The sequence below is a fragment of the Callospermophilus lateralis genome, chromosome 2, assembly GCF_048772815.1.
Source record: "Callospermophilus lateralis isolate mCalLat2 chromosome 2, mCalLat2.hap1, whole genome shotgun sequence".
NCBI classification, from domain to species: Eukaryota; Metazoa; Chordata; class Mammalia; order Rodentia; family Sciuridae; genus Callospermophilus; species Callospermophilus lateralis.
Genome location: NC_135306.1, coordinates 192,633,540 through 192,647,819, shown reverse-complemented (window position 1 = coordinate 192,647,819; position 14,280 = coordinate 192,633,540). Strand labels below are relative to the sequence as shown.

At 50.4% G+C, this 14,280-nt stretch overlaps 2 protein-coding genes across 3 annotated transcripts; one reads left to right on the top strand and one right to left on the bottom strand.

The window, feature by feature from the left end:
* Positions 1 to 9,079: 9,079 nt before the first annotated feature.
* On the top strand, positions 9,080 to 10,114 carry C1qtnf4 (C1q and TNF related 4). The gene has a single exon (XM_076844382.2). It carries the CDS (start codon positions 9,080 to 9,082, stop codon positions 10,064 to 10,066), a length of 987 nt encoding a protein of 328 aa, XP_076700497.2. The 3' UTR covers positions 10,067 to 10,114.
* A 1,276-nt stretch (positions 10,115 to 11,390) lies between these two features.
* On the bottom strand, positions 11,391 to 13,116 carry Fam180b (family with sequence similarity 180 member B). 2 transcript variants are annotated; one of them, XM_076844380.1, is made up of 3 exons: positions 13,032 to 13,116; positions 11,977 to 12,047; positions 11,391 to 11,786 (listed from the first exon to the last, which is right to left on the bottom strand). In XM_076844380.1, the coding sequence occupies exons 1-3, from the start codon at positions 13,114 to 13,116 to the stop codon at positions 11,391 to 11,393; spliced, it is 552 nt and encodes a 183-aa protein (XP_076700495.1). The 2 variants fall into 2 exon arrangements, with proteins under 2 accessions (XP_076700495.1, XP_076700496.1); XM_076844381.1 differs by lacking the exon at positions 11,977 to 12,047 and having other exon boundaries at positions 11,391 to 11,821.
* Between the last annotated feature and the right edge of the window lie 1,164 nt (positions 13,117 to 14,280).

Here is a 14,280-nt window from a genome sequence, read left to right as displayed (position 1 = left end):
ACAAGTTATAATGAAAGAGCTGGACCCCTGGCTTCCTATTTCTGATGTGAGCACTTACTCCCACCACTGTGATGCCCTGTACCATGAGGTCTTCACCAGAGCTGACCTGATGCTGATATCACATACCCTTTAGCTGAACTATGAGCTAAAATAAGCCTCTCGGGTGGGGTTGTATCTCAGTGGTTGTAGCTCATCTAGCATGTTTGAGGTACTGGGTTTGATTCTCAGCACCCCATGAAAATAAATAAAATAAGTCAATAAAAGTTATTTTAAATAAGCCTCTTTTTTTATAAAGTGTGCTTACCTCAAGTATTTCATTATAATAATGACTATTTCATTATAGATTAATATCACACAGCTTGTTATATTTATTTGTGTGTATGTGTGAATGTGTGTGTATGTGTGTTACTGGGATAGAACTGAAGAACTCACATGCTAGACAACTGCTCTATCACTGAGCTACATCCCCAATCCTACACATTTTTCAAACATACCAAACAGTAATAGTAACCAACACATACATCAATTATGTCTATGAACGCTTGTAACAAACCCATGAGGCATGGATCCTTTAATTATCTCTGTTTTACATGTGAGGAAACTGAGATCATGCAATTAATGATGAAGCTGGGATTCAAACCAGAGCACTCCAATGGCAGCCTCAGCTCTTAACCAAAATTCTGTATTACCTCCCTAAGGACACCTGCCCCTGGTCCTTCTATTGTGCCTGACAAAAGACCAGCACAGCATTCACAATTTTCTTTAGGTAGCTTCTCTTTCTCGCCCTCCACTCAGGATGAATTTCCTTTCCTATTTCCCATTGCACTTTACCTATGGTTTTATTTATAGATATTCCTTTAAAAATCTGAGTATGGGCTAAATGATGTGGCTCAGTGATAGAGCACTTGCCAGGCATGTGTGAGGTCCTGGGCTCAATCCCCAGCACTGCAAAAAATAAAAGTGAAAAAAAAATAAAAGTGAAAATCTGAGGAGACAATGAGAAACTACCAGATATATTTCATGCTCTTCCTGTCCTCTCCCTGTCCCCTCCTCTCCTGCTCCAGAGATTACTCAACTGGATTGTGTATTACCTTCCATGCCAAGCTCTCCCCCTCACTCAGTACTCCTCCTGCCGGCAGGGACTTCCCTGGACTAAACATGGGCAAAGTAATTCAAGCCCTCCACTGCCACCCCACCCATCAGAATCAGAAGGCAATGGCTGTCGCAGAACTCTCCACGTTGGAGAAGTCTTCTTCCTTCACATTGCTGGCAATGATGCTGGGACTCAGCTGGAGCCAGGCCCAGCCTCTTGGTCATGTAACTTGTACAGATGTACTGGGCATCTCACTTAGATGAATCCCTAAGTGAGATGCAGGTGTGGTTCAGTGGTAGAGTGCTTGCCTAGCATGCAAGAAGCCCTGGGTTTCACCCCCAGCACTGCATTTTTGAAATTAGTTCTGGGAATCTAACCCAGGGCCTCACACATGCTGGGAACACTCTACTCACCAGCTACCATGATTGATTTAATGCTGTGTTGCTTCCTTCTAAACTGAGTTTTTGAACAAGAATCCCCATAATTTCATTTTGAACTGAACTTGCAAATTATTTAACTGGGGTTGTTGACCTCAACATCTGTCTCCACAGGGCCTTTCCGTGTGGTCTGGATTTTTTGTGTGGAGAGAGAGAGAGATCCAGACAAAAGAAGTGGCACCACCTTTATGACCTAACTTAACCTTTATGGGGAATGGCAAGGTCACACTGTAAGAAGAGCAAGGAGGAATGGGAGATACTATTACAATCTTTGGAAGATTAAATTTGCCACATGCAGTCATGACTAGGTCACCTCCCCATCCAGCTGCAGAAGGGACTGGAGGGATTCATTTCAGCCTTGCCTTCTAGAAGGGCTGGTGTCAGGACCTCTAACCCCTGCTGAGAAAAGGGCCCAGGGAGAGTTGGGAATTTGATCTTCACAGCCACTTCCAGCTCTTCTGCTCCTGGGTCATTTATTAGGAGCCCAGAGGGATCAGAACCTGGGGCAATGGGACCAAGAGCCTGACCCAGGTGCCTAAAACGTCTGCTCTCCTGGAGTATTGGAATCTCTGGGGAAGGCAGACTCTGCCTGGACATCTGTTTCTCCCGCTGGCTTCTCTGCTTGACTAAAGATTCCTCCTCTTTCATTTCTCCCTGGGGCATGTTGTTGTCTTTCTCATTAACTTCCCCTCAACTCTCAGCAAGGTCCCTAGACTCTGAGCTCTGCTAATTCCCCTGTAATCCTCTGGCAAACCAGGAGGCTAATTAAATTGTGAGCTTGTGCAGTCACAGTCTCCAAATCTCTTAGTCTCCTGTGTCTCTTCCCTTCTTTTTCTTTGTGACTGTCCCTGCAGAGTCCAGATTCCTTTGGACATTTTTCATTGTCTTCTCCTTGATCTGCCTTCTTCTCCTCTCTTCTTCAGTCTTCTATCTTTTAATCTGCAACCAGAGTAATCTGAAAATACAGCTCTGAGCATCGCTTTCTCTCTGCTGCAAGATAAAAGCTCTTTAGCTTGCTTTGAAACCCCAACATCTTCTCTGCCATAACTTCCCTTCACAAACCCTTCTCTTGGGAAATGAGCCATGAACAGTGCCCCTCCCCAAGTCCCTGTCTATGCCACCTCCACATTTCTCTTCATATTCTTACCTTTAATTGGACCTTATACCCCGCTCACTCCTCCATCTCCACCCCCATCTCCTCATGTCAAAACCCTACTCATTACTTAGAAATAGCCTATTTTTGCCACTTTCTCTGATCTCCCCCAGCTGAAACTGCTCCCTCTTTGAGCTCTCCTGGTATTTTGTGGCTTACTGCTACTGGCACTGATGCCTTTTCAGATATTTCAGTTTTTTTATTTGCTTTTTTTTTTTTTTTTTTTGTACCAGAGATTGAACCCAAGGGCACTTAACTACTGAGCCACACTTTTTTTTTTTTTTTTTTTTTTTTGTAGTTGTAGAGGGACAGCATGGCTTTAGTTTGTTTTTATGTGGTGCTGGTGATCAAACCCAGTGCCTCACATGTGCAAGGCAAGCGCTCTACCACTGAGCTACAACCCCAGCCCTCCCCAGCCCTTTTAAAATTTTATGTAGAGACAGTGTCTCACAGTCTCACAGAGTTGCTCAGGGCCTCACTAAGTTGTTGAGTGCTGGCTTTGAACCTGTGATCCTCCTGCCTCAGGCGCCAGAGCCACTAGGATTACAGGTATGCGCCACCATATGTTCTTTATGTCCACATCCTACTGCCTTTTAAAAAAAAATTAAGTTATAAACAGTGCTGTGGAGCAAACCCAGGGCCTCGCACCTGCTAGGTGAGCACTCTACCACTGAGCCACAACCCCAGCCCAACCCTAGTGCCTTCACTAAATGATCAGCTCCAAAGGGCAAGGTCTGGGGCTTGTTCATCTCAGCTTCTTCAAGAGCACCTACCTACCTAGCACTGTGCATTAGAAGATTTCATTGTTGTCTCCTGACCCAAGGTGGAAAATGGAGCTTCAGCCTTCATATCCACATTCCAGAAAGAGGGAAAAGAGAAGTGAGGGCAAAAAGAGTGGGTCTCCCAACTGAGTTGTTCCCTTTAAAAGCACTTTCTCTGCCAGGTGTGGTGGTGCAGGCCTGTAATCCGAGTGACTCAAAAGGCTGAGACAGGAGTCAACCTCAGTAATTTAATGAGGTCCTAAGCAACTTAGCAACACCCAGCCTTAAAATAAAAAAATAAAAACAGCTGAGGATGTGGCTCAGTGGTCAAGTGCCCCTGGATTCAATCCCAATTCCAAAAAAATAAATAAATAAAAGACCATGCTTAGCTGCAAGAAAAACTGGGTTCACTGCTTCCCTTCAAGAGGTCATTCCTTGTTTTACAGATGAAAAAATAAGGCCCAGAGAGGATCAGAGAAGGGAGGCTGCAGAGCCTAGTGATTACAAAATGGGTTTTGGAGGACTGGGGTTGTAGCTCGGTGGTAGAGCGCTTGCCTAGCATGTGTGAGGCACTGGGTTTGATCCTCAGCACCATTTTAAAAAATAGATAAAATAAAGATATTGTGTCCATCTATAACTAAAGAAAAATTTAAAAGAAAGAAAGAAAAAGAAATGAGTTTTGGAGCTAGAGAGAACTGTGTTTGAATCCTATCCCCGACTAAACTTTTTATTCATTTGAAAAATTAGCTTAATGGTACCTACTTGGGGGGAGGTGTTAAGAAAATTAAACAGGGCAATGAATGAGAAGAACACGTAACACAATGTCAAGCTCACAGTTATTGTGTATTGTCTTAGTTTGGGTTTCCTCAAAAGCAGATTCTGTGACAAGGATTTGGGTGTGATTAGTTTATTTAGGAGATAATTCAGAGAAACAGGGTGAGGAGTGGGAAATAAGACAAGAAAAGGAGAAAAGAAAATAAAGCATACAGTTACAAGTAGGTTTTCACCAAGGAAATCTTACTTGGTTTTGCTGGAGCATGTCTTTGCAATGGGAATTGGAATAATCCCACTGAGCCTTTGCGGCCAGAAGCCCTCTTGCTACACCCAGGCTCTTCCTACACTTATCCTGTCATGTGCCCTCCCCATAAGCCTGCTTTTCAAGCAGGTGGCCAACCCTGAGGCCCTGGCCTCAGCTGGGCAGGGTATCCTTGTCCCTCTCCATGCAGAGAACCTTTGAGCCCTCCTACTGTCCTTCTCAACCGTTTTCAACAGAAAATTCAATTCTGCCCCAAGGACCCTCCTCCTCCTTCACCAGCTTCCCAGAGGGATGCAGGCTGCAGACATCTGCAGGCTTTGTCTTCCTCCTTCCTCCCTATGCTTTGTGGGCATTTTCAGTCTTGGAAGTGAGCGAGAAAAACTAGGACATTTTAAACTCTTCTTTTACTGATAACATTGTCTCATTTATCCTTCTCTTCCCTCAGCCCCTCTCCCTCAAGGCACTCAGCCTGGACATCTGTCCCAGCCAAAATCTCACCTTCCATTGTCCTTGCAGCCCAAAGCCTATCCCAGTCTCTGAGTCCTGCTCCAGTCTTCTCCCACCAAACCAGGAGGAAGCTAGTCTGTAGAGTATCCTGGGCCACCTCCAGTGTGGCCTTTGCCTCGGGCCTCAGTTTCCCCATCTGCTAAATTGGATTAATGATGCCTGCTCTCTAGACCCAGAGGATGAAGCGCTAAGGATACGAGTGAGGAAGGGTCTCTCGCTCGGCGCAGGCTCCGTGCGGTGCCCCAGGCCCTGCTGCTTGGCTCCCCTCCTCTCGGCGCGCCCCTCCCTCCCCGTCCCCCTTCCCGCCTCTTCCCTGTCTTTCCGCCCCTCCGCCCGACCGTCTCCCTCTTTGACTGTCCTTCTCTATCCCTCACGCCTCCGGGTCCGGGGAACCCGCGTCCCGCCCGCCGCCGCCTCGCGGCCTGAGCCCCCGCCGCCCCGGGCAGGCCCAGCTCCACCGCAGCGCAGGCGGTCAGTGCGCAGCCCAGGCGCCCGCCTGGAGCGCGGAGTCGGAGCTCCATCGCGGGCTCGGAGAGAACCATCCCGGTCGCCTCCAGCCAGGTGAGGGCAGCTTGGAGGAGGCGGGGTGGGGGGGCGCGGGGGGAAGCCAGGTTTCGCTTTTATTGCAAACGGGGGCAGCGGGATGCGTAGGGCCACTGGGTCCTTTTTCCTTGAACTGAGGACCTGGGCGCTTTTTCCCCAAAGAGGCTTAAGGGCTTTCACTCCAGGGCGATGGGCGGGGGGAGGACTCGGGGAGAGAGGGTTTGGGGTACCCCTTTCTGGGTGATTTTTCCTCCATGGGTAAAGACTAGTTGGCTGCTCCCGTGAAAGTAGAAATGCTCTTCTTGGGAGGATGAGGGGCTTTCAACATAGATGGCGAGGAGGTTCTGGCGGGGCTGTAGATACAGGTTAGCTGGGGAGTGAGGGCTTGGGGGAAGAGGGCTTTGGCCATGTCCTCAACTCGATATCGCTGCACCTCCCCCGTTGGTTCCACGGCTCTGGGTCTGCCCAGCTCTGATCCAGTTTTTCTCTTTGAAGATGTCTATTTTGAGCCTCACCTGGACAGAGCTAGGAACAGCCATTTCCTTCTCTAAAGCCATGCCGCCCACCTGACAGTCCCCCCTCCCGCCCCCTCCTGCCCCCCACCCCTGCCTCCTCAAGAAAGGAGGTTGGGGGAGAGCTTTCAGAGAAGGATGGGACCTGAAGACTTGGGAAATGGGCGGTGGTGAGTAAAACAGAGGCCGGTGTCTGGCACACAGGAAGACCCTTTGGTGTTGGGAGCTACAGAGCTGGCAGGGAGATGGCTGGACAGGCGCTCCTGCGGAAGGACCTGCTGGGAAAGCGTCAGGGTGGGAGAGAGTTAAGCTGCTCCCAAGCTCCAAGAAGACAAAATGCTAGAGGGCTTTTTTTGTGTGTTTGCTTGCTTGCTTATAGTTAACCTTCACACTAGATCCCAACTCTCATTCCCCTGGTCTCCTATTAAAAAAAAGAAAGAAAAGAGAGAGAGAGAGAGAGAGAGAGAGAGAGAGAAGACGCAAAGGAAAGGTTGGCTGGAAATACCTGTGTTTAGGAGGGAAAAGTGGTGGGAAAGAAGGTACATTGAATATGAAGTGTGTGTGTGTGTGTGTGTGTATGTGTGTGTGTGTGTGTGTAACAAAAACAAAACAAACAAACAAAAAACCTCTGTTCAAGGCTTCCTTTAGTGCTCCGTGGATAACCTTGGGCCAAAATGTGACCCAAAAGAGCTTTGTAAAGGGATTGTACCTGACATTTGTGAGGTGTAGTCTTCACCACTATAAATGCCCTCTCCTGGGTATCATAACCCACAGGGTGCCTTCCTTTTTTTTTTTTTTAGAGAGAGCATTTTAATATTTTTTCGGCGGACACAACATCTTTGTTTATATGTGGTGCTGAGGATTGAACCCAGGCCGCACTCATGCCAGACCAGCGTGCTACCACCTGAGCCACATCCCCAGCCCCACAGGGTGCCTTTTTGAGAATTAGGAAAAATACCTCTACTGGAAGGAGACAGTAGGACAGTGACTTGGGGTCTTTTATTATAAGAATTAGAAGAAGACATACTTTACCCCAGATGCCACTCTGACAGCTGGGCAAGTGGAATGTGGACTAGAGTCCAGCTTCCACCAAACCTCAAGTGAGCATCCTGGTGCAGGAAGCATCCACAGCTGGTATGGTAACCCTTCTCAACAGGCTGCCAGTGTCTCTAAGAGTCACAAAGCTACATACTCTCCCAGAGCATTTCATAGAGAAACCCACATCCCAGCTTATCTTACCACTTTGCCTCCACTTCAGGGTCCCAAAGCCTGTACCCTACTAGGAATCCCACTATCAGAGAATGACTCCTTCCCTAAGCTCTAAGGTACCAGTTACTGAGTCAACCTTTATGTCAAGAACTTGATCAGATTGCTTTTCCTACCGCTAAGCACAGAAGCATCTGCACATCTGGGTAGCAGTGCTCTTTATAAACCATGGTCACACCTGCTATCTCAGAGCATTCTCTCAGCATTTACACAGAGGAAGCCATACTCAGATAGGTTAAGAAATTTGCCTGAGATTTCAGTGTTAGTGGTAGAGCCAAGACCCCAGCCTAGACTTAGGTGTGTCTACTCCATTCCACCACAACTGAGGAACAAAGCTACTGACTTCAGTCCTACCAAAGCCCTGCTGGAATTTTGCTCTTCCTGTATCCCCAGCAACCCCTGACACTTCTCCTCCAGTGTCCAGCCTCAAGGCAGAGGAGTTGCCTTTTTTTTTCACTCAGATTTCATGAGGGTGGAGTTACCTCAAAGCCCAGCTTCTTTCTCCTCCTCAATTCCGGGAGAACCTCTAAGAAATCCAGAGGTCCTCTGTGAGGGCTGACCCTTAAGTGGGTCAAACGCCAGGAAAGAGTCAGAGAGCAGTTACTCCTGTTCCTACCCAGAAAGCATTCAAATAGTAACTGTTATGAAGGACACTGACAGAGACAGTGCCCACTGTGAAGAGCAAGCCCAGGATCAGAGAAGACCCCCCCCACCCCCACCCCCACACAAAATGAAGTGAACTAGAGCCTGAGAGAAACTCTTCTCAGTGTCTCCTGTCTCCTATGTTACCAGGGCCCTGGGTGCCAAGAGGGAAGGAAAGGGGTGAGTCCAGCAGACAATGCTGTGGGCCTCTTCAACCACAGCATTTCTGCTTGTCTGTGTTATATATGTTCCAGACTTCACTTTAGAAAGGAGTTTCCATGCTTACCACCCCCCCACCTCAAAAAAAAAAAAAGAGAGGTTTGGAGAATCACTGGTCTAAGTGTAGTGGTTCTGAAAATGCAGTCCTTGGACCAGCTTCATGAGCATCACCAGGGAAATTTTGGGGCTAGGCACTGGGGATTGAACCCAGGGGTGCTTAATCACTGAGCCACATCCCCAGCCCCCACTTTTTTGCATCTTATTTACAGACAGGGTCTCGCTGAGTTGCTTGGGGTCCCACTAAATTACTGAGGCTGGCTTTGAACTTGGGATCCTCCTGCCTCAGTGTCCCCAGCGGCTGGGATTATAGGCACTTACCACCACACACGGCTATCAACTGGGAAATTGTTAAGCATACAAATTTTCTGGCCCCATCCTAGATCTACAGAATAAACTATGTGGCTAGGGCCCAACTATGTGTAGTTTTTATTATTGTTGCTGTTTTTGTTTGTCTCTTGCAGTTCTGCAGACTGAACCCTATACGTTGAGCTACATCCCCAGACCTCCATTTATTTATTTTTTAAAATTTTGAGACAGGGTCTTCGTAAGTAATTCAGGATGGCCTTGAACTTGCAATCTCCTGCCTTAGTCACCTGAGCAGCTAGGAAGGACTACAGGCGTGCATCACCATGCCTGGCCCTGTGTTTTAATAAGCCCTCCAGGTGACACTGAACACATTAAAGTTTAAGCAGCACCATCCTAGTCATTGTGTAGGAAAATCAAGGGCAAGTTCTGGGTCAAGGACAGGGATAGGAAAAAAACCCATGTCTCCTCCAGTCCAGAGAGCAGGATATTTGGAAGTGAGTGCTGTCCAACTCTCCTTTCCTTCCCCCCCTCTCCTCCAGGGGCCATGCTGTTGCTTCTGCTGGGCCTGCTAAGCCCGGTTGCCTGCTGGGCACTGGGCCTGGCCGCTGACCCAGGCTCCTCAGAGTTGCGCTCAGCCTTCTCGGCTGCACGCACAACACCCCTGGAGGGCACTTCAGAGATGGCAGTGACCTTCGACAAGGTGTACGTAAACATCGGAGGCGACTTCGATGCAGCCACCGGGCAGTTCCGCTGCCGCGTGCCGGGCGCCTACTTCTTTTCCTTTACTGCCGGTAAAGCCCCGCACAAGAGCCTGTCGGTGATGCTGGTGCGCAACCGTGACGAGGTGCAGGCTCTGGCCTTCGACGAGCAGCGGCGTCCAGGCGCTCGGCGCGCTGCCAGCCAGAGCGCCATGCTGCAGCTCGACTACGGCGACACGGTGTGGCTGCGGCTCCATGGCGCGCCGCAGTACGCTCTCGGCGCGCCGGGCGCCACCTTCAGCGGCTACCTAGTGTACGCCGACGCTGATGCCGACGCGCCTGCGCGCGGGCCGCCCGCGTCCCCCGAGCCACGCTCTGCCTTCTCGGCGGCGCGCACGCACAGCCTGGTGGGCTCGGACGCGGGCCCTCGGCCGCGGCACCGGCCGCTCGCCTTTGACACCGAGCTGGTCAACATTGGCGGTGACTTCGACGCGGCGGCCGGCGTGTTCCGCTGCCGCCTGCCCGGCGCCTACTACTTCTCCTTCACGCTGGGCAAGCTCCCGCGCAAGACGCTCTCGGTGAAGCTGATGAAGAACCGCGACGAGGTGCAGGCCATGATCTACGACGACGGCGCATCGAGGCGCCGCGAGATGCAGAGCCAGAGTGTGATGCTGGCCCTGCGGCGTGGCGACGCGGTCTGGCTGCTCAGCCACGACCATGATGGCTACGGTGCCTACAGCAACCACGGCAAGTACATCACCTTCTCCGGCTTCCTGGTGTACCCCGACCTCACCCCCTCTGGCCCGCCGGGACTCGGGCCCCCGGAGCTCTGAGCCCCTACCGATCCCAGAGGAGCCCCGGAGGGCCAAGGGGCGTGCATGCCGAGCCGGACCGCGGCCCGAACGCCCCACCGGCGTGAGCATGACTGCCTGCCCAGCGCGGCTGGACTCTGCCAATAAAGTGGGCCTGCGCCGGCCAGCCCAAGAGTCCACTCTGTCTTAAGCGATGCTTTGCCTCGGGATGGGACAGGAAAACACTGAATTCTGCAGTCCACAGCCGGAAGTGGGGATCAGGCCCTGGGAGGTTGAGAAGGTGGGAAATTTCATCTAATGCGTGTTCCTGTCCAATCCGTCACTCCGCCTGACACCTCACATTTGACTTAGACCTAGGGCCCATCTGATTCCGTTCCATGATGAGACAGCATGCCACTACCCACCCCAGGCCACAGGACTCAAAGGGAACATAAGTTCCTTCTTCCAGTAGGGTGTGGGAATGTGATGAGGGCTTGGCACCTGATTGCTCTGTCTCCTGCCCTCCTAGGATAAAGAGGGCGGTTTCCTTAGGGTTGCTTTAGATAAGCTAACAGAATGACTCAGGCTCCAGGAGGCCAGAACAGAGTTTTTTATAAGAAGAAATACACAGAATCCCAGCTACACCTACCACAGCCTGCATCAGCTAGTCTCTCTGGTTTGGGTGAGTCCTTTCCCAGCCTTATTCCTTCCTCTGAGATGTTCATCTGAGATTTGTTGAGATGGAAGATAGGACATTTGCCTTCCTTTCTCCAAAGAAGTTAAAGTTCCTCCACTGCTTCCCTCCACTCCTCCAACAGACAGAACTCAAGAAGTCCAACCTGAGCTCCCAATCCAGATGGGGAACTTGCAGGTTCAAGGGACTCCAGAGCCCTGGTCAGGCTTGAGAGGACTATCTAAATTAGGACTGGGTGCTGGGCATACAGATACTTGTAGATTCCACAGGACCTCTCAGACTGTTAGGGTAGGAATTGGAGGCTGGAGGTTCTAACCTGAATATACTTAGGGCTGTTCCCTTTTTAGCATCTCTTAAACACACTTCTCAATCCTGGCCCCATCACATGTACTGCCCACAAGTCCTGCCCTTAGCTGTGTGCCTGCTGCCCCTCCCATGCCTTGGACTTTCAGCCCTATCAGGGTCTATGGAACAAGAAAGGGTAGGGGTAAGCATGAAGTGGGGGGAGTCAAGGTGCAAGTCCAGCCCATAAATCTGAGTAGGAAAAAACAGGTGCCAGATAGAAGTCCTTGCCCAGGATGGGTCTGGCGCTCAGGTTTTTTGTTGTTGTTGTTGTTGTTTTTTGGGGGTGGGACATAATAGGAGGGAAAAATGACAGGTAAAAAGGAAGGGTCAGGGGAAGGGACCAAGGATGGAGGCCCAGGGCCCCAGCCAAGGGGGCTGGCCCTGGGGGCAGAAATCCTTACACAGGTCCCAGAGTGTTTCCTGGGCCAGGAGGGAGAAGACCTGGGCCCAGCGACCCCTTTCTTCAGCCTCACTAGCAACATGGAGCCGGTAGACGCAGCATAGGCCTGTGAGGAGCAGATGTTCAAAGTCCCCAGGACTAAGAGGAGGCCCCTTATGCAGGTCCTGGAGCTGTTTCAGCTGCTGCTCTGCACCCTCCAAGTCACTGGGTACTCGGTGCTGCAGGAGGAGCCTGAGTCGGCGACCTGGACTTGTGGATGCTAGTTCTTCATCCTGGATGTACAGTTGCCCCATGACATCCAGCTCCAGCCCAGCCCAGAGCAGCTGCAAGGGGAAATATTTAAGGGATGGGCTGAAGCCTGGGGAGCCGGGTAGGGAGCATAAGCAGGCAGTAGAACTCATGCCAGTTTGTCCCCCACCCCCGGCAGGCACACCCTGATATTCCCCTTCCCAGCACTAAGCTTAGGGACTTGTGGAAATTCCCACCCCCACAACCCAGGCTGGGAATAATGACCTGAAACATCACTTCGGGGGCCTCTGGGTCCTGCAGGCCACCTCCCACGCCGGTGCTGTCGTCGGGCTGCCCTGGGGCAGCAGAGAGGAGTCAGGCCCTTGTCATATTCCACCCTGAACACCCCAGAGTCCCAGAAGTGCCCTTCAGCTGCCTCATAGGGGTCCCTCCTGGATCTTCTGTCTACTAAAGTGTAGGAATGCCATCTCATGCTCCCCTCCCCCATCCCACATGCACACTGGCATTCATCCTCCCAGGCATGGATCTTGTGATCTCAAAGTGTCATACCAAGTTATACCAAAGGGTGGGCAAATACCCAGGACTCCTTCTTTAACTTGCACAATTCCCTTGGTAAAGAGCTCCACATCAACAGGTCACAAGACCCTTTTCCTCCCTTTTTCCCTCCCTATAGTCATCTGGGGATAATGTGACCTAAACCACTGCCAATGACCCTCCGCAAAGGATAAGGACCTCTTTTCCTTTTGCAATGCTGGGGACTGAACCCAGGGCCTTGCATGTACAAGGTAAGTGCTCTGCCACTGAGCTAAACTCTCAGGCCTTTTTAAAAAAATTGAGACAGGGTCTTGCTCAGTTACTGAAGCTGTCTTGGAATTTGTGATCCTCCTGCCTCAGCCTTTGGAGTAGCTGGAATTATATGCATGCAGTTTGTGCCCAGCAAGATGAGGACTTTTTTGGAGGGGGCTACTCTTTCCTTGCTTCTCCTCAGTAGTGCATTGTGTGTAAGGCAGAGAACTGGGCAGGACAGGATGACTGTTCATTTTCCTCCATCCTGTATCATGAAGTGTGTATCATTAGCAGTGATTGTCCCAAACCCAGAACACATCAAAAGACCCTGCTTTGGACATCAGCTGAAATAAGCCCAGGGCCCAACTGTGACTCAGGCCAGCATTAAGTGGGGTCCACACCATTACCCACTGTAGCATACACTTCAGTCCCACAGATCCTTTGCCCCGTGAGGATCAATTGGAGCCAGCAGAAACTGCTGTCTGCCAGTAGCCTTTCTTGGCTCCTATCCACCCACCCTGAGGCCCCTGTACCTGCATGGTGCTGGGTTATTGTTGCTCCAGGGCAGAGGCAAATGGCTACCACCAGATAAACCAGTAACTGTGGTGTCCTGGCCATGCTGCACCTCATCCTGTGAGTCCCACTTTTCCTAGCAGCTCTGTGCTCCCTCATTTGCCTGCCACATACCACAGCTCTAACTTTCCACTGCAGGATGCTCCAGCATTCTGTTACGCATGTCAGTCTTCAATGCAGAATAGGGAGGGACTGGCTTGTGGCCTCCATCACCTCCTGGGGCCCTTTCCACCCTCCAGAAATGGGAATCTGTGGTTTTGGCAGTAGCAGCCTGTTCTGCCTAATGGTGGGATGCTTAGTTAACAGAAAAAAGGGCTTGGTAGCAAACTGGCTTGACCTTCCAAAGGGGGAGGAAAGATCTCAGGCAGTAATGCTACCTTACTATCTGTCCTCACCCTTGAAACATCCTGCTACTGACAGGACACCCAGTCCAACTCCACCTCCAGGGAGCTGCTTGGGTGCCAAAGAGCATCAGCTGCAGAGCCCAGTATTCCAGCTGCATGCTGGGTGGGCCATGTGGAAGGCAGAGCCTAGTGCTCTCATTTCAGGCATTCAGCCATAGGCTGAAGAGACCCTAGACCAGCTGGGAAAGTGAGTACTGTCTCCTGACAGACAAATCTGCCACTCCTTAGCGTTTTTTGCCGTAGCCCTGGAGTCTCCTCGAGGCTCCAGTCTTAGTTCAGGTCAGGTTCAGTTCAATCTGTTTAGGCAGATTCCTCTAGCTCAAGAATGACAAGCTATCAGGCTAGAGAGAATACAAGATTCAAGGCTCAAAAATGAGCTAAGGTGTTCTTTCAAGCTTTGACTATTGGCTCATGTAACCCAGTGGATGTGTGGGTGGGAGGAGAGTAGAATGAAGTTTCCTTGGTTCCACCCAGGAATCCATCAGATGCCACCATGAGAGGCTTACTGCATTAGAGGCTTACTCCAACAGTTATTGAGACCCTCCAGTTCTCACTAGATGCCACAACAAAGAGATCCTGAACCTACTGGAATGTGAGCACTTTGAATTAGTCAAAATCCCTCTCAGAAGTACATACAGGCCTGCAGGTGACAGTATCTGCAACACCACTATTTACTCCCATTAAAATACACTTGTAGGCTGTGGGAGGTGTTACATGTCTGTAATCCCAGTGACTTGGGAGTCTGAGATAGGAGGATCATAAATTTGAAGCCAGTCTCACAATTAAAAAAAAAAAAAAAAAAGGT

What these genes read in the sequence shown, in the direction of transcription:
- C1qtnf4 (XM_076844382.2), top strand. Translation starts at nt 9,080, where the DNA reads ATGCTGTTGCTTCTGCTGGGCCTGCTAAGCCCGGTTGCCTGCTGGGCA.
- Fam180b (XM_076844380.1), bottom strand. Translation starts at nt 13,116, where the DNA reads ATGGCCAGGACACCACAGTTACTGGTTTATCTGGTGGTAGCCATTTGC. An exon ending in AATAACCCAGCACCATGCAG is followed by an intron (nt 12,048 to 13,031) that starts GTACAGGGGCCT and finishes CTGCTGCCCCAG; the next exon opens with GGCAGCCCGACGACAGCACC. An exon ending in CCCCCGAAGTGATGTTTCAG is followed by an intron (nt 11,787 to 11,976) that starts GTCATTATTCCC and finishes TTCCCCTTGCAG; the next exon opens with CTGCTCTGGGCTGGGCTGGA.